General features: G+C 42.5%; 1 protein-coding gene across 1 annotated transcript in view; it reads right to left on the bottom strand.

The window, feature by feature from the left end:
• Window positions 1-14,530, bottom strand: part of RNPEP (arginyl aminopeptidase) — a 345,377-nt gene that overhangs the window by 305,792 nt on the left and 25,055 nt on the right. The window contains exon 3 of the mRNA XM_086923117.1: window positions 7,034-7,182. Within this exon, the coding sequence (XP_086779243.1) occupies window positions 7,034-7,182 (149 nt within the window). The remainder of the gene's footprint in view (window positions 1-7,033; window positions 7,183-14,530) is intronic.

The following is a 14,530-nucleotide window of genomic DNA, read 5'->3' as shown; positions in this document are numbered from 1 at the left end:
AGGCCCTTTTGGCGGATCTGATGAGGTGATGGTGTTTGCGGGTGGCGTTCTTGTGGACTGCTTAGATGTCCAGTGTCTCTTCATGGTGCCATTTCTTCTTTAGCTTTCGGCAGGTTTTGCTTAGAGGCCTGGAGGTATTCAGTGAACCAGCTGGCTTTCTTGCTTGTGTGTCTGTTGAAGGGTTTGTTGATCGGGGCAAGGGTGTTGGCGCAGTCGTCTATTCATTGTCTGAGGTTGCGAGCGGCGGAGTCGGTGTCGGAGAGTGGGCTCCGGGCGAGGGTGGTGTTGAACTGGTCTTCGGTGACTTTGCTCCAGCAGCTTCGGGGAATCTGTTGGATGTGGTGGTGCCTGGAGGGTTTCCGGAAGGTGAAGTGGATGCAGCAATAACAGCGCAAATGGGGGAAGGTGCGGCGCAAGGAAACAGACGGCAGAAGGGCACAGAAAATAACAGGGAGCGATAGACAAATAGACACATAATACAGAAGCACTACAATAACAGCAGAAGACAAACATACGGCCTACCACTGGCCACCAGGGATGAGGCGCAGGTGGATGGCCTCTAACTCTCCTCAATAGCGGCAGCTGGGGCTTGAGGGCAGGACACACAGGTGGTGCTGTGCGGCGTGGGGAGCGACCTGCCTAAGAAAGGTCAAGGGTCGCTCTCCTCACCGCGCAGCGGCCGCCATAAGAAGGGGAGGTAGGAGGGAGGAGGCAGCTGGGAGGAGGGGGCGGACGGATGGGCGAGCAGAGGAAGAGGCCGCAGGGGCAGGAAAAACGGGGGCAGCAACGGCAAAAGGAAACAGAAGGCAAAAGGGCACAGAAAATAAACAGGGAACAAGAGCCAAATAGACAAATAATACAGCAGCAATACAATAACAGCAGGTGAGAAACTTACGGCCTACCACTGGCCACCAGGGATGTGGCGCAGGAGGTAGCCTACGGGTGGAGGAGGGCCTCGAACTCTATTCAGCAGCGACAGCTAGGGCTTGAGGGCAGGGCACACAGGTGGTGCTGTGCGGCTTGGGGAGCGACCTGCCTAAGAAGGATCAAGGGGCACACTCCCTTACGGCTGGTATACACCCACACAACACCGATCCAGCACAGGCGTCACAAGACAGGTGACCCTTCTAATATAGAAGACCGGGCGCACATGCTCTACGCCATTTTACAGTTCAGGAGTACGTGGCCCCACTTCTCACTGAGTTAGAAGCAATGCAAGCAATGAGCGGGTGTACAACCTGCGATGATGATAGATGCACTAGTATGACCTCTGCCATGGCGATATCAAGACTCAGTACCAAATGTGAGACCTTTTAGCTTGCAGAACGGAGGTGCATGATGTGGACAGTGCCCTAACCGTGAAGAGGAGAGCAGTGAGTCCTTGGTGCGGAGCATAGGTTTTATAGATTATTTTATGTTTTTATAGAGCGCATAGTCACCCTCGAGTATCCCAGCGCTGAACCTCGTACTCCTAAAGGGGGGGGCAAGGAAAAGGGCAGATATCTCTGGGCAGCGGGAGTGGATGGGATACGGCAGCCTGAATGCAGAAAGACGGCAGAGCGATTTAGGCGTACGCACTCGTATATACTCTGCCACAGACTCAGATTGGTAACACAGGCACTGGCGCAATGCCCAGTTCCAACTGTGGGCTGCTTTCTGGAGCAGTCTGGGGACAGATTTTGGCAGTGTCGTTGTTTGGATCCAGCCAGGGCCCAGTGGGTGTCTGAATGGCCTTTCTGGAGGCAGATGGGCGGCATTACCTCACGTTTAGCAGCAGGCAGAGGTGTCACTTTCTCTCTCGCAGGGCCGGACCATTAATGTATGCATACCTAACAGGGCAGGGGGCCTAAGCAGAAGTGACCTTACTTGTTTATAAGTCACCAGTGTAAACTAACCCGTGCATTTTTTGGTATCCCCCCACCCCCCTTTTTAAATAAAATTTCGCTGAAGCAGTGTTTTGAGGAAAGGCAATATGCAAATGTGGGGCAATATTTTTAGGCGTGCCCGGGCAGATTTTAAATCCTAATCCAACCATTCTCTGCCATTACTAATTCTGTACTATCTTTCAGATGTTGGAGCTTGAGAGCACCACTAGGTCGCAGCACATGGTTGAAGACAAAGCGGTGGCGTAATGGTAAGCTGGGAAGGTTTTGTACTCCGTGGGGCATTCAGCATCCCTCCTGTCTCTTCCTTTATCTCCCTCTTACACAGTTTGTCTCTTTCTATCTATTCCTCTCTCTCGGTTTCTCTCTCTCCCTCCATTTCTCTTTTGCTCTCTCTCACATTCTTTCCCTCTTTCTCTCTCTCTTCCTCTCTTTCTCACTGTTTCTCTCTCTCTCTCTCTCTCTCTCTCTCTCTCCCGCTCTTCCTCTCTCCCGCTCTCCCGCTCTTCGTCTTTCTGTGTTCCTTTCCCTTTCTTTTCTCTCTCTCTTCCTCTCTTTCTCTCTGTCTTCTGCTCACTCTTCCTTTCTTTCCCTCTCTTCCTCTCTCCTTTGATGGACGCATCACACACAATCTTATCTTGCTTTTCATCTAACAGGCTCTGAATCACAAATCAAAGTTTACCCTCCACCCCCAACACCACCAGAGCTGAACGCGTGAAAAATCTGCGATGATGCGTGGCCATCCTGACAATCAACACCCACTCTGAATTGTGCGCTCTGCTTTACCGCGAGTACGCAACACCTGAGAAGGTTTCTTCGGCACGTGGTGGACCCTCTTACACACACGCCGGTGGCAGATGGTGAGCAGAGAGACTTCTTTCCACAGCAACCTCCAAGCAGTGGGAGTGGATGGGGTGTACCAGCCTCATTGTGCATTGACGAAACAGAGAATTAGACGTGTGCAGTTGTACGTACTATGCAAATACTAATTCTCTACTATCTTTCAGATCACTAAACTTGAGGTCCGCACTATCTCCAGGCAAGTGGTTGGAGACACACTGGTGGCACAAAGGTGAGCTGCGAAGATTTTCTCCAGTGTCAACACTCCCTCTCCATCTCTTCCTTACTCTCTCCCTCACTTTCTTTCTCTGTCTCATTCTTTCTTTCTCTTTTCCTCTCTCTCACACCGTTTCTCTCTTCATCTCTCCCTCTTCCGGTCTCTCACACGGTTTCTCTCGTTGTCTTCCTCTCCGTCTCACTCTCTTTGTCTGGCTTCCTCTCTCTCACTCACTCCTCTCTTCCTCTCTCTCTCTTCCTCTCTCTCACACTAATTCTGTTTTCTCTTCCTTGTATCTCACTCTCTCTCTCTTGGTCTTCCTATCGCTCACACTGTTTCTCTTTCGCTCTTCCTTGTATCTTACTCTCTCTCTTACTCGATCTCTCTTTCTCTCACTTTCTCTCTTTCCCTCTTCCTCTCCCTCTCTCTCACAGTCTCTCTCTCTCTCTCCTTTGCTGTCCACCATTTTATCCTTCTTTTTGGCTTGCAGGCTAAAAATCACAAACGGACCAGCGATGACACACCACAGCTGTACATAGTTTTATTTAATGTTTTGTTTAAATAAAATGTTTTATATGTAAATCTATAAATGACAGATCCTTATTTGTCCAACTGCACAGGGACACTTCCGGGTCCAAGAATGTTGTTGGGGGTATGCTAGTGATGTGGGAAGAGGGTGCGTTACCTGCTAATGTGGGGAGACGCAGCATGAAAGGGGTATCTCTCACAGAGAGAGCTCCTGTATGTTTTCAGAAATGCCTCGGACAGATGCCAGCTGGCGGACTGAATCACAAAATGGCTTTTCAATTCTCATACAGTGTGACTTATGAACAGTTCGCACCAAGGCTCGCAGATGGACAACTGCGGCCCGTGGGCTCGACTCGCAGAGGCAGAACTAGGGGCCATCCGCTCCTAAAGGATCAAAAGCGTAGTAACTCGCAGACGTAGAGGCACAGCAGCGTACTAGCTCGCAACGGTAGGGAGCTGCTAGCTGACGGACAGGCTTCTAAAGGCATACCTGCAAAGTGCTGATATTGGGCACAGGGAGATAGAAAGGGTTATCTTCCTACTAGTGTCCTGGAGTGCAAGTCGTGCTGCCTGGCGCTCACCCGTTTCTCCTCTATTGTTAATAAATCTTAAACCTTCACTGCATCCATATCATTATTACACAAAGCTCAGCTATATTAAATTGCCCCCGGAACCTTTCTTTTATATTTTCACTCGATGCGAGGCACAGATGGCTGCAAACAGTTTCTGCTTTGAATTGTTAGCAGCCAATCAGAGGACCCTTCCTGCTTTGAAGAGTTAGCAGCCAATTAGAGGCCATCTCATGCTCGGGAGCTAGGCACCGACCAGATATATATATTTTTTTCCCTTTAATATCTCAAAAACTACTGAACGAATTTACACCATTACTAAAAAACCACACTTTCTGGACCAAGACCGTTCTCCCTGCCAAATTTGGCCTAATTCCGTCCGGCAGTTTACCTGTAGCCTTGTCTAAAGTTTCCTAAGGAAAATCTATTGAGAAAACACATTTTGACACACACCCCTTTTTTCTCAGCCCCCCCCCCATGACCAATCACCCCTAAACTTTCAAGATAGGCACTAATCAAAAAAGAGAAACTTTTTGGAAGGTTTTCCAAAGAATCGCAAAACGACGCCAAAGTTATAAGCAGATGGAGGGCTAAAGGAGGGAAGCTGAGCAACCCCCCTCCCAACATTAGTAAGAAATGCCCCCGGGACCTAGCTTACCGCTGGGTCTCATTAAAATAAAACACAGGTAAATGCGACCCCAGTGCGAATTGCGCCAATTTTATTATTTTTCTTTTTTCTTTTTATTTGGGCCCTGGGGGTCCTTGTGGGACGCCCTGAGCAGGCCTAGGGGGTCAGGGTGTTTCTACCATGCCCTCTTCTCTTGTTTTCTACCTTTGTTTCTCTGTTTTCTAGCGATTCGCTACTACTGAGGCACAAGATGGCTGCTAACACTTCCTGGTTTGGAGTGTTGGCAGCCAATCACAGTGAAGCTCGTGGACGGGACTAAGGCTCCGCCCAGATATCAAAACATTTATTTTTTTAATTTCTCAGCAACAACGGAACGGATTAACACCATTTTTAAAAAAGGTCACTTTCTGACCCACACACTACCTTTGTGCCAAATTTGAGGTAATTCCGTTCAGTAGTTTCAGCTGTAGCCTTGCACAAAGTTTCCTATGGGAAATTGAATTAATGACTTATTTTTTGAATTTCTCAAAAACTACTGAACGGATTTACACCATTTAAAAAAAAGTTGCTTTCTAAACCAAGCTCTACCTTTCTGGCAAATTTGGGGTAATTCCGTTCGGGCTGTAGCTCGTCGCAAAATTTCCTATGGAAATTAACATGGGGAAAATGCGTTTTGGGACCCCCCTTTTTTTCTCATCCCCCCTTGACGAATCACTCCCAAACTTTCTGGACAGGAGCTGACCTGTCTATAGACTTTTTGGGGGGGAGAATTTTGCAAAGATTAGTCAAACGACGCCAAAGTTATTAGCAAATCAAAAAATGCTTTTCCTATGGAAACTAGGTTGTAACTATAACTCCCTACTGGCGACCGCCAAAAGGTGATATGTAAGTAATATTTTATTACCATACATAAGACCAACCAACCAGCCGCAAGGGCTTTGGGCAGGCCCCGAGTCCATCTTAGCCACCAGCCAAATGCTGCACCACTCTGCTGCACACACCTCTGGTCGAGCACGACAAAGAGGGGGCCGCAGGGCTCCTGCAGGCAGCCAACCTCCACCACATACAGCTGTTCACTGCAGCCCACCACAAACACCCAGGCCCAATTCCTTTTTTTTGTGAAAAATGATATTATTCCACATGGGTCAGTGTAGTCGGCCATTTTAGATATTGGTTCTACTGCCTCATGAGTGGCAGCATTTTTCTGATCAGATCCATGTGAAAAGGAGTGAGAATCAGCGCCAGTACTGGTGAGAAGATCCATCAGCTCCATTTTTTCACTCATTTATTCTCATCTAATTTACTTTTAGAGCTATTTACAGATCCCCAGACTCTGCCAACAGGCCGTATGTCATTCAGTTTATTTGCAGCATAACGAGAGAAGACACATCTTCCAGACCAGGCCATCGTCATGGAATTGTATTGACCATAGGTTCACTGTTCTACCATTCCAAAATGGCCAACACACAGGTTCTAAACAAAGTGGCCATGTTATTTGAAAACAATTTTTAACGAAGTGCCATACCACTGAAGATGGCCACCATCTGCTATGTTTAGTTGTGTTCGTTATTGAAAGCATACACCTGCCACGTTTAGGCAGCAGCATATTTTATTTTTCTACTTTTATTCTTCTAATTTATGTTGAATATGTTGATGAGTTTGTGTGAGTTCATTGTGTTTTGTTAAGTGGAGGTAAGCACAAATGAGCCAGTAGGTGGATCAAAGGAGGATGTCAGTCTTGTGATCAAGATACTAGATATCAAGCTGTTCATAACTGCTGTGTGAGGAAAACTAATGCTGAATTAGCAAATGTACAATGACCTGCAATAAAGCCTCTTTATGAACTACTTATAAAATGGAGTTAATGAGTTACGTTTATCAATAAAGCCAAGTCAGCTATTACACAGGTAGAAAATAGAACTAAGAGCTACATAGACTAAAAAGGCACTGCGGTGTAGATAAAGGGAGCAAGGTTCATACTTGATAAATATTAAGTAGCAAACAAAGGAAAGGGGACATTGGAAGAGAAAGGAAATATTAAGATTCAACCATTGCTCTGTCAGAGGTAAATATTTTTGCGAATATAGCTATCTCAATCAGTCAGAGAATAAAACTGAGCAGTCCACTTGAGTGAAATCATTATACCCCATCCCGACACAACAAATAATAAAAATGACCAGGTTTCAGATTACATTTTTTGTCCTAGAGCCTACTAAACTGCTTATTCATTACGGTAAAAGGCTATTTTCAATATTCACCATCACGTCGTGAGCAAAAGAAAAAAAAATAGATTTGACCTGCGTTTCCCCTACCTATAAATAACTGCCACAGGGATTTATGATCCATGATTTCTAAGGCTGCGACTCACCTCGGGCCCACCTCTGCAGACATAATGTCACCAACAGCCAACGCCACAAGATATGATGGAATGGGTTGGTCCATTTTGAAAGCGTAAATGTTGTTTTCTTTTTTCTCCCAGGTGGTTGCACTCATCACTGCAGTAAAGCCATCGGGAACCTGGAAGATAAATGCCCAAGTAAAAAAAGTGCTCAAGTCAAGCTTGCCTTCGTTCTCCATGTAATAAATAATGCTTTAGTTTGCTTTACTCATATCAGATGACCACGCGTACCAATTCAATGAACAGCATACAAAAGTAGCACATTTGAGATAAAAAAATATGGTTCGGTGGTGCAATAGAGTTTAGGACAAGCAACAATGCAGTAGGATAAGGTTTACTATTCATGATGCAGGGGTGCATTTGTTTCTTTCCTGAAGAGGTTGCAGAGTAAACGCACAAAGAATGACAAATAGCTGTGGCACAACCAGAGGGTGAATACGGATGAGAAGTGGTTTCAATTCATCCACAACTACACTCGAAAAGGACACAGTCTACATAATTATTTAAGATGTAGTCAAAGCTAAGTTTTCAGAATGAATGAGTGCCATTTTTGTTTGCAGTGTCCCTTTGCGTGAGATTTGCATGCACCTTTAGTGAAACGTTGAGGAGAGAAGTTGTATAATACTGACATTGCTAGTCCTCTTGTTTTACATTACAACTGCAAGTAATAAAATGCAGTGGAAACAAATTCTGTATGAACCATTCCTGAATGTGGTCAAGGTGACGTCCCACTCTACTTTCTTCTTTCTGGCTTAGATGTGCATTTCTATGTAACAGTGGAAAAATAGGCATGTCAAGAAAACACACATCCTTGTATTTTCCACAACTTGCACAATCGAAATATCTTCGCATTCTGATGATTATTTACCAGTTAGAAATACCCAACACCAAAAGCCAGAATTAGAAGTAAAAAGCAATACTTCATATACACGCTTACATTTCCCATTTATAATGTGCGCTGGTTTCTGTAAAGGTTTGTACGCATTGTATTTATGGAAAGCTGGTAAAAAGTTACAGTAGTCAGTCCATATTTTGTACACTTGGCAACCCACATACATCTTAAAAACAAGGGGTGTGAAATGGGCGTTTGCCACTTCATAACAATTAGTAATGGAATGTTACAATCGTTTTCTAACACAACTGTGATCGCAGACCACAGTTACTAACCCATAAAATCGTTGGTAGGGCCGTTTTGCAAAGTAGAAGCTGTCCTTGAGGGTCAGATTCCACTTTGAAACTGTGGGCACCAGGAAGAGTACAGGAGACTGTTGGACACTCTCCCTTGCAATGGATTTCGCCTATATCCACTGTCATTCTGATTGCAGCCCTTGCCCCTCTAAAGAATGGGGCTACAATAACAACAGCCATTAGTAAATACATTAGATTTAACCTATGTGATTATTTATATGCTGTTTTTTTTGTAAGTTGTAGCTTGCTGAGTAGTGCACCACAATATAAGTTAGAGAAAGTCTGATAAAGCTTTATGGCTTGTTTATGTACAAAAAGGCAATATGTGGTGCTATTAATAGTGGTATAGTAATAGGAATATTAGAAAAATGAAATGAAATGAAAGAGGGAAAATAATGGAATACATTTTGTGGTATCCCTAGAGCTTTTGGCCTCAGTCACTGAACCTGCTGCACCATCCAAATCAAGTCCCTTTTAACTCAAGGTAAATGCAATTGTCACTGCCTGTTTAGTAGTCAAATATAGCAATATTAGGTGTTTTGAGGAGTTCTAACTACTTTTGACTCGGTACTACTGCACCATTTAAATCAGGACCCCGTTGTCTACAAGGTAACTGCACTTGTGGCTGCCTGTTTAGTAGTGAAATATTTCATAGCTCTTCTATATCAGCTGTATATTTAACGCGCAATGTTTAATACAATATTAAGGCTAAAGCACCTGCTATATTTTATTTATAAAGTTTTGTATAGCTCGCATATGACCTTTAGACAACTATGTAATAAAAAGCAATACGGCATACGGTTAGAATGGGGCTTAAACAGTGTGAGCAGCTTTAGTAGAAGTATCATAAATGCATTCAGCCAGGTTAAGTAAACAAAAACAAAAGCAAATGAACACAGTAATAAGCTATGGGAACTGATAAGAGCCCACAAGCACAGCGCAAGTGCTGTGCAGGCAATACCAAATTGAGGTCACTGGCCTCCATCCCTGAATTCCAAGCCTTTCGGTATAATGTGCTAAAAAAATCTAGCCCCATTAATTTTCATAGGGTAATATTCTAAAAAAGCTTACAAAATTCCATATTGCACAACAGATCAGTACATCCGTCACAGTGCAAAATATCCCACAGATAGCAAACTAGTCACTGTACTCCATCACACTCTATACTCCCTGATCCCAGCCTACATCTTGCAGTTTGGCTCATGTGCCACACCCGTGCATCACTGACCTTAGTTGAACTAAGAAAAATATCCTTAAGTCGCACAGGTCGGAAAATGCAATGTCACACTTCTTAGTGCATCCTGTTTTGTTTTCCACACGCACCATCTCTCCAATTTTAAATAGGTTCTCTTCAAACTATGTTTTTTGTTATGAACTGTTTTTTGGGGGGGCGGGGAGTTTTCTATAGCTCGAACTGGACCCAAAATTATCAGAGCACTTTACATGAGCACCAGTTACTTTACAGACAGACACATTCATTTTTGGAAGGTAAAGAGAGATTAAGTGATGTGCCAATAATCACAGGATGTTGAGCGTCCCTGCTGAGACTCAAACCCAGGCCCCCAGGTCACCGCTCTAGCAGTTAGGCCACATCCTCTCCATTGTGCTCTCTCACTATCCCTAGTTACTACACTGGGTGACCACTCTCTCAACCTTAATACAGATAATCAACTCCGGTTGTCTTTAGCAAATGGAACTCCTACTCTCATAATGGTAAAGGGGCTATATCCCATCACAGTGGGAGTAATTCTGTACATTCATGCCATTTTGTTATATTTTCGATCTTTTCCTACTCTTTGTTTGTTACAAAATTTCGTTATTCACACAATTAAATTCATCCACTGATGTATTGCCTTTGAGATGATAAACTGAGGTGATTTTAGGCTCAATACCACGTTGAAACAACTGCGCTACTTCCTCAGCCTTAAATTGGGCACCATTGTAAGTAATCACCTACTTAGGTAACCGTTACCTTAGGAAAACACTAACCATAAATTGAACCACAGCAAAAGTATCTACACTTTCCACAAATGTTCTCGCCAATCACTTTAAAAATAATCCATTGGTAACCACAATGTACCTCCCATTCTCGCTGACCACTGATCCCATAATTTCCACACTAACCACATCCCAAACCATGTAATGACTGGCAATAGGACACAAAGGAAGCTTAAGTAAGACCTGCGATTCATCAGCATTCCTACATTCAAAACACTCTCACCAGTCTCTCAATCTCAACATTCATACCTGCCGCCAATAACATTCCCTCACTCTTATTTTGCTTGTAACAATCCCCAAATGACCTTAAAGACATAAATGCACAAATCCCACCTAATGTCATACCATACTCCCCAAAGTTCTTATTGAATTAACTCTTTACATGCCAACCATTCACTATCTATTCCTTAACCAACTTCAGATCCCTATCATCATCCACAGCAACACACAGTGATTGCCTCCACAACTTCTATACTTGTCAGAGCAAGATTAAACTCTTCCAAAACATCCTTAGGAATTTCAAACATTTATAATGGAAGTCTACTAAGGTAATGTACCACCTTATTTTTTCACTCCAGCTACATACTGTACTATGAAATTATAATCAAATAATCCAAGATATTAGGACAATCCTTGGAGTGGCACGCGAAAACCCATCAGTTCTTCAATGTTTAAACACTGGTTTGTGATCACATCATATCCAATTTCATAACCCCACACAAATTGTCAGAAGTGCTCTAGAACCCAAATAAAGGCAATGTTTTCCTTCTCCACTACCGAATCTCGTACTTCTGCAAGAGAAAAAGCTCTTGCAGCATAAACTATAGTTACTTCTTTTCCTTCATGCCTCATCTGAGATAAAACAGTTCCAAGTCCTTTGCAACTTACATCTGTACTGATAAAACATTTCAAAGTGGGATCAAATATCTGTGGAGCTTCTGCTGAACATATTTCTTGTTTGATTTGTTCAAACTTGGTTTGTGTAAGTTTATTCCACGTGAATTGCACTTTATCGTTTAAAAGCGGTCTTAAATTATATGGTTTTCAGCAAAGTTCCAAATAAACCTTAAATAGAACTCTACTAGCTCTAAAAAGGACCTCAACTCATCCTTATTTGTTGGTTGCGAATCAGCGATTCCTCCTTGGGTTTGATTCCATCATTAGTAACTTCATGGCCCAAATAATTTAATGACTGCACCGCAAATTTACATTCTGTAATTTCAGCTGTTAACCCCAATTCCTCCAACTGCTTCAAAACCTTTCTCAATCTCTTATTATGCAGTTGTTTGATTGCATGCATCATCAAGAGGTCATCTTGGAAAAATATTGTAGCAAAAAATGTGTTAATTATCAAATAACAACAGTAAGCCAGTCCAAGTGGCATTCTTATAAATCTAAAACCTCCCCAAAAATATAGTTAACACTTTTCAGTCAGGATGCAAGTATATCTGATGGTATACAGAGGATAGGTCAATGGAAGAAACCCACTGCATCCATTCCCTTAGTCGTGGTCAGCATTTTGGATATCTTAGGTAGTAGAAACCTCTCCACAGCAATATTATTTTTGAGGTCCCTTAAGTCTATGCAAAACAAATCTTCCCATTCAAACATCGAGCCACATCCAAGGAAGCAGTCAACTCAGCTGCATCCACCTGTTCAATAATTTCACGTTTTAAAAGTTTCTGAATTTCTTCTTTGACTTCCTCCTTCACCACCATTGGCAGCGGTCTCATTTTGTAAATTAAGGTTTGGCTTCTTGTAATAAATAATTTTGCGACAGAAGCGGACTAAGGTTACAATCTATCCCGAAAAAACCTTAGGAATCTCCTCTAATGTTTTCTTCTCCACATCCATTCGCTCGCCAACCAATAACAATACCTGGCTACACTGTTGGGATCCAAAATTATGTCAATCAATCTTTGGTCAATCAACCTTAAAACAGAGCCTTAGCAACAAAAGTTACCCAACGTTTTCCTGTTCTTAAATTCGAACATTACTATCCTGAATCCCAGTAAAACATTTTGGAGACACGTTTAAAGGCAAGAGACAAACTCCTAGTTTCACCACAGACTTTTCCTTACAGACTTCTTCCTTAACAATTGTGAACGAAGACCCAGAATCAGCCACAATAAATATATTAACTCCTCTTAGATTCAACTGGCACACTGGTTTATTCCTCACATTTTAGGGTTAAAAGAATGCAAACTTCACTCTTACAGACACAGTCATTCACACAGAACACGTGTAGCTTCTCAGGATTCACTCCATCCTCTGAAGTATAAGATCCAGAAGTGAGGTCTACATTTAACGCCTTAACCATTTCAACTGCCATCCCTCCTGAACGTTTACCTTAACAAAATGTCTCTTAATTCCAAATGCTGAACACTCTTGTTTGCTGGACAATTCTTATAAATGCAATATGATCTAAACTTCCCTAGCAATATAATGTTTTCACCTCAGACTTGTTCCTATTATAAAATCACTTTTTTCATTACCAAAATGTGGCTTTACAGAATTTTCATATCTAGAACTTTTTCTTTGTTTGAGCCTACTAACATCTTTGGGTTGTCAGGTTTGACACACTTAACAAACGGATCAGCTTTACGTACCCCAGCTACAATGGGTACCTTACTTCTCAACTGCGATGCATCAGTATGCCCGCTGTTCCCGATATCACAAGATTCATAGGAGCCATTTGCATTTCAATAATCACAGGAACCTCTCATGTTTCCAGAATAAATCATATTCTTTGGCATCCCAAAATCTCTCACAACACAGTTACTCATTCCAATAGAATCATGAAATAACCAATTATTGTAGCTACTCTTCCTGCTTTGTTGTAATGTGACCTTTGTACCTTGGCTGCACTTACCCAGTTTACTGAAATGGCCCCAACTTTGCGGAGTTTGTGAATAATGTAATAACTTGAAATGGGCCCATAAACTACTTGCTGACTTTAACTTTCGTACGAGATTCCTTACCCTTGGCTCAATCATCCAAGTGTAAACTAACCTCTTTCACTCCATGTTTGGAATCGCAGTGAGCCTTGTAGCTCAATTTTGGTACTTAAGAATTTTGTCCTTAACTTTTTACAAGGACCACTTATTGAGGATTTGGTTCTTCATCCAGGTTAGTTTATCTTTGGTGCAGGGACCCTCCCTCACAACAATTTGAATGGGGTATGTCCAGTCACAGTAGGTGTAGTGCGATATGCCCACAATCATTTCTTAACATCACCTTCCCAATTTTTTCAAATACTGAAGGCCATGATAATGCGAACCGTTAGGACTCTATTGAATCATTCCACTGCATCGTACCCAACAGAATGATAAAAATAAGTGTGCTTCCATCAAATTCTGTTCCAGCTCGAAACATACTGAAAATGTTTGGACTTAAATTGAGTGCCATTATCACTTAACTATTTGGGAATTTCCTCACATAAAAATACTTCATTTAAAAATGCGATCAGTGCTGCTGAAATTGGTTATTTAAGAATGAAAAATTCCAGCTATTTGGTTAACTAGTCTAAAAGCTCTAAAATATAACAAGGCATGTTGTCAGAACTTGCAATTGAACCCAGAATATCAATGGCCACATCCTCCCAGGAACCTTCGAGACACTGGCTATGACACAGTGGAGGTATGAATGAAATGAAATTAAATGAAAATGATTTTTGTAAAGCGCACACAGCTGCCCTGAGGCGTCCAAGCGCTGAGATTGCAGCTGAGAATGTGACCATAGTCTTGTCCGCATACATACAATCATGACAATTTCCTAAACATTTTTCTGAATGGGTACCAATAACGGACCACAAATTCAAGGTTTTGATTCTTTTCTTGTTTTGACAATCCCTAAATATCACTTATGGTTAATTTCTCAAATGTTCTTCCTCAGATTAGTGGGAGGGACTACTCTCTCCTCTCATCAAGAAACTATTAACATCCCAAGATAATTCATTCCATATGTCCCAATACCGTCTGACTTCATCAATCATACTTCTTTTTTCAAGCCCCCTATCCTTCCATCCACTACTCTTTAGATATACCTTCACATTCAAGTTCATCCACTACTGCGTACCCCTTCCATTTATCTTCACTAGTATAAGTTGGGAGATTATGGTGCTCTGCTCAAAAAGACAGCTACTAAATTTCTCACACCTGGAAAAAACTCTTCAGTATAATTACAATCAAGCAAATGTAAGGACATGAATGCCAATCTTGGTGTAATGATCTTCATACCTGTCCTGGTAAGGACTTAAGTGAGTGGTTTGCCATCTGTTCT

The sequence above is a fragment of the Lissotriton vulgaris genome, chromosome 5 (genome assembly GCF_964263255.1).
Source record: "Lissotriton vulgaris chromosome 5, aLisVul1.2, whole genome shotgun sequence".
NCBI lineage: Eukaryota > Metazoa > Chordata > Amphibia > Caudata > Salamandridae > Lissotriton > Lissotriton vulgaris.
Note: the sequence above shows the minus strand (reverse complement) of the source record. Positions and strands in the feature narration are given on the sequence as shown.